General features: G+C 34.1%; 1 protein-coding gene across 1 annotated transcript; it reads right to left on the bottom strand.

The window, feature by feature from the left end:
• Positions 1-4,191, bottom strand: LOC142523249 (CDT1-like protein a, chloroplastic). The gene is made up of 8 exons (XM_075626976.1): positions 4,093-4,191; positions 3,742-3,952; positions 3,512-3,631; positions 2,823-3,048; positions 1,906-2,545; positions 1,718-1,808; positions 414-512; positions 1-209 (listed from the first exon to the last, which is right to left on the bottom strand). Exons 2-7 carry the CDS (start codon positions 3,831-3,833, stop codon positions 458-460), a joined length of 1,224 nt encoding a protein of 407 aa, XP_075483091.1. The 5' UTR covers positions 3,834-3,952; positions 4,093-4,191; the 3' UTR covers positions 1-209; positions 414-457.
• Between the last annotated feature and the right edge of the window lie 748 nt (positions 4,192-4,939).

The raw sequence follows: 4,939 nt of genomic DNA, 5'->3' as shown, positions 1-4,939 counted from the left end.
TTAAATACGCTAAATAAACACCTATGAGAATTTGCAACTCAAATTCTTGAATGCACAGCCACTGAATGCAATAGTCTCTAAATTGTCGAACAGAGTAAATAGTCTCACACTAAGGGAACAACATCACAAAGCCAAAAAGAAAAAGGAAAGAAGACTTTGATCCTCCAGTTCTTTACATTGCAATGGACCAATCTAAAGTTGAACATTCCCTGAAAAGAGATCATAAAACAATATCAGAGAGTAATAAACAAAAACATAGATTAGAATTTTCAAAATAAAACGTTACATGTAAAAAATTTGAATTTTTTCTATTCTAAGGGGAGCAAATTGCCTCTCTTCCCCCCCTGGACTAGTGGACTATAATGGTTCCAATAATCTCAATAGAGCAGTTTTCGAATTTTCCTGATGCTTACCCCATAAGCTCGTGCAGTTAGCAGCCTTCGGCACAAAGTTCAGATCATATGATATTAATTCTTTCGCAAACCAAATTCAAATCTGATTCCTTTTTCACACTGTAAATAGGCAAAAAAGGCCATAAAAACTTACAGAAGCGTGCACATAATTTATAAAAAGTAAATTTGAGATCACAACCACTTCCATTAATTCAAGAAAAAAGTACTTATATATATATGGGTTTCTATTCAAAGTAACACCAGTATGAGTGGACCGACACAAAAGAGCTCATAAATTCGTAAATATAATTAACCATTATGACAAGTATTTCGGTTAGCTTATATAAGATTTATGAATGTCTTATATCTTTCCATAAAGGACATTACTTCCTCCAGTAAAATCAACTTAATCATTCACTTGTTAAAGCAGGGCCTCTAGGAAATAATTTTGTTAACTACAATATGCAGGTAAGCAAATATAATCAAGTTCACCTTCCACAAACCAACTGCAGAAGATCTGAAAATGAGATTGAGACATAGATAAATGTGAGATACCACAAGTTTAATCGTCATATTGCACACAAATGCACCAGAACAATTCAATCAAGAAGTTGAAATGTTTAAGAAGCCTTCTCTCCACGACCCAAAAAAAAGAGAAGCCTTTTTCAGATGAAATGATACATATTGTGGGATTAGAAACTAATACAAGTCACTCGTAAGGATGGAGCATCTGATTTTGAGTTAGATTGTGAAAGAAACTATCTTTGTTGTTATGTTTCAAAAACCTGGTTGAATAAACTATGGAACTGTCTTGCAACCAAAAAAATGATTTTTTAGACCTTCTCAAATTTTAGGATGGAGCATCTGATTTTGAGTTAGATTGTGAAAGAAACTATCTTTGTTGTTATGTTTCAAATACCTGGTTGAATAAACTATGGAACTGTCTTGCAACCAAAAAAATGATTTTTTAGACCTTCTCAAATTTTAGGATGGAGCATCTGATTTTGAGTTAGATTGTGAAAGAAACTATCTTTGTTGTTATGTTTCAAATACCTGGTTGAATAAACTATGGAACTGTCTTGCAACCAAAAAATGATTTTTTAGACCTTCTCAAATTTTAGGATGGAGCATCTGATTTTGAGTTAGATTGTGAAAGAAACTATCTTTGTTGTTATGTTTCAAATACCTGGTTGAATAAACTATGGAACTGTCTTGCAACCAAAAAAATGATTTTTTTAGACCTTCTCAAACACAGCAAGCAATGATTAACTTGTTGGAGACAAACTTCTACAGTCAAAATCCAGCACTGAGAAAATAGAACTTACTTATATAGAACGTCGCCACTGGATACAAGTTTCTTATAGAACCAATCTGGAACCAGTTTCTCAAGGTGCTCTATTTGTTTTTCAACCTCATCTAAGTAATCAACAACGGAATCAAGCTCTTTGATGCATGAAAGAAAAAGGTCGTCAATAAGCAAAGAAGAGAACAATACGGAAGCATGTATGCGTACCTCGGTCATCAATCTCACAATTGTACAAAATAATTTTATGAAGAAGTTCTTCCTTGGTAATGGGGCAAAAATTGACAGATTGGAATATCTTGTGAATCAATAGAACAAGATCAGACAAACAAAATGTTATTTCCTTATGAGAATTTTTTGTGACATTGCCGTCCGAGCAATAGAAATCTAATGATTTCTTAGCAGTAGAAGAGGGCTGCTTGCAGTTTTGGCTAGCTGTTGTCTTGCTCTCATCTTCACAGGTCAGCACTAATGCATTTGGTGGAGTTATCCTCAACGGAGTAATTTGCACAGGTGTTTCAACCAGCTGAATATCGCCACTCGAGGCAAGCTTAACAGGAGTGCTCTCACGTATGCTGGCTTCAGAAGGATAATCTGAAAATATCATTGTCTTTTTATTCTCTTCATTAATTACACCAGCGGATTTAAGAGGTGAGAGGAGATTAGTCTTCTCTATTTCTGGAACACCAGCCTTTTTAGAGAAGAATCTTCTAAAAGGAGGAGAACGAGATAAACTTATCGTATCTGTGTCACGTGACACTGACAAGTCCTTAAGAACTGGGTCTTCTTGGACTGTGAAACTTCTCTGGTTGAATGGCTCCGGTAGTGTAGCTTCAGGGACATGTGTATCCTGTTTAGCAAAACCAAAATCATACATTCAATTTTCAATATAAGAATTTTTTAGAAGAAATATTTATGTTGAGGTTTATATATGAAGTTTAAAACAGCTGGAAACCAAATAAAGGTCTTGAATAGCAGTTAGCTACTACTAAATGTGTTTCCTGCGAATCAGTTTTGGTATGCAAATTAGAGGCTCAGTAACCATTGATCATTTCCTAAAGTATTCAGAAAATGTATCTTGTCAAACCTCAATGACAAAATTCTCATCTAAAGAAAGACCATATTACCTCAGGATGTGCTACATAAAAATCTCTTAGCCTCGAAGAGAAAAGATTGCTTAGACCAACAAACACAGATTCCTCACAGTGATCATCTACAACATCAAAGAGCAATGTGATCTTCATATCTGGCTTCATGCACTTAGTTTTATCATCATGTATGAGAATCTTATCGATCTGAACTGCTTCGGGTAGTATATGTTTTATCTGTGCAATATGCGTGAATAGGAATTTCCTGATAAATGGACATAAAATAATGAAGGATTAGAATGCATACAGCAATCAAATATGTTTGAAACTGAATAACAGTTTGCAATAATTATAAAGATTGCACCAAGGTGGACAGATGCCATCACAATTGCAATTACAGCAAATTATTTTTCTTCATTGACTTGCAATTTTAAGTAGAGTCTCAGTTCATGTCACCACATCCAATCATGATAAAAATAATAATAATAAAGGGCACCATATTAATAAGATAAAGTACATAAAGTTTTATCGAGAATCATCAATTCAAACCATCAGTGATTCACTTGAAAGAATTGTTGGAGTTCAGATCAACAGACAGTTTACACTGATAGATATAAGGAGCAACCAGAAGAATGAAAAAATAAAAAAGGAACGATCAAAACAAATAGACAAAAAGAAGCTACGTAGCATCAACATTAAAAGGGAAAAAAATTGGCAGCAACCACTACCTTCCAGTCAGAATTTCAACAAGACAGCTAATGTTCTTAAAGGTAGGTGCCCTGTTACGCAGTTTGAGCATCCTCAATGAACTAATCATACAACCGTAAAACTCCGATAATATCCCATAACTGAAATTCAGAAACAAAACTTGTAAAGTTTTCAGGCTTTTGTTCGATTTACCGGTACACAAAAAAAAAAACAAAAACAAACAAACAAAAACGCAAATACAGTAGCTCACTTCTTAGGGAGTTCCTCAACCGGCGCTTCCCCGCATTTAACCCGCGAAGGCTCGTTCATTTTCACCGGTGTAGGCGATGAAAGTCCACACATTGATTATGGGTTTCACCTTCATTTTTTGAACCGTCAGAGAAAGAGATAACGTGGCCGGTTGCGTTCAATTCTTGAGCATTATTTTCCTCTCCCGAGTCTTTCATCTCGCAGACTCAATCCTGAAACAAATAGAGATAAGAATGCTTCGTCAGAATATACATTCAAGGCATCTTGTGTGGTTCGTGATTTCACGAAAGCATCAAAATTGTGCGATTAAAATGAAAAGATGTGGATTGAGTATCAATGAGTCGATTTCTACCTGTTGTTCAAGATTTGAAATTCGAATGGTAAAATGGAATTGGGGGGTTTTAGGGTTTTCTCGTCGGTTCGGATACGTAGGTGCAGGGGAGGAGGGAAAAGTAGCAAGTGTTTCAAAATATGGGCTGGTCTGAATCCTACCTTGGCAACGGCGGCTTTTGTGGGCTGATAAAATATTATTGGGCCTTGGAAGTTGGAATAAAAAATATTGAGTAGTGATAATAAAAATAAAAAAAATAGAAAGAAAATTTTTTTCTCTAAATTTTAAAATTAGTTTTTCTCTAAATTTAAAATTAAATTTGTCAATTTTTTAACATTAATTAGTAGTAAGGATATTTGAAAATTCAAATTTATAAATGAATGAATATGTCAATAACATCAAATTATTTCAAATTTAATTAAAATATGAAACTTAATTTTAAAATCAAATTTGTTATTAACATTCTTGTTTATTGGGTAAGTCTCTTGTGAGACAATTTCACGAATCTTTATCTATGAGACGGGTCAATCCTATCAATATTCACAATAAAAAGTAATATTCTTAGCATAAAAAGGTAATATTTTTTCATGGATGACCCAATAAGAGATACGTCTCACAAAATACGACCCGTGAGACCGTCTAACACAAGTTTTTGCCTTGTTTTTTTATTTATTTAGATTTAGAATAAAGGCACAAACTTGTGTGAGACGGTCTCACGAGTCGTATTTTGTGAGACAGATCTCTTATTGTGGTCATCCATGAAAAAGTATTATCTTTTATGCTAAGAGTATTAATTTTTATTGTGAATATTGATAGGGTTGACCCGTCTATGAGACCGTCTCACAGATAAAATTTCGTGAAACCATCT

The sequence above is a fragment of the Primulina tabacum genome, chromosome 13 (genome assembly GCF_025594145.1).
Source record: "Primulina tabacum isolate GXHZ01 chromosome 13, ASM2559414v2, whole genome shotgun sequence".
NCBI classification, from domain to species: Eukaryota; Viridiplantae; Streptophyta; class Magnoliopsida; order Lamiales; family Gesneriaceae; genus Primulina; species Primulina tabacum.
Note: the sequence above shows the minus strand (reverse complement) of the source record. Positions and strands in the feature narration are given on the sequence as shown.

Bases quoted from the DNA above. Each gene is read 5' to 3' on its own strand.
- LOC142523249 (XM_075626976.1), bottom strand. From the start codon at position 3,833: ATGTGTGGACTTTCATCGCCTACACCGGTGAAAATGAACGAGCCTTCG. The intron at 3,049-3,511 runs GTAGTGGTTGCT...TCCATTTATCAG, and splicing joins GTTGAAATTCTGACTGGAAG to GAAATTCCTATTCACGCATA. The intron at 513-1,717 runs GTAAGTTCTATT...GCCTATTTACAG, and splicing joins AGTGGCGACGTTCTATATAA to TGTGAAAAAGGAATCAGATT.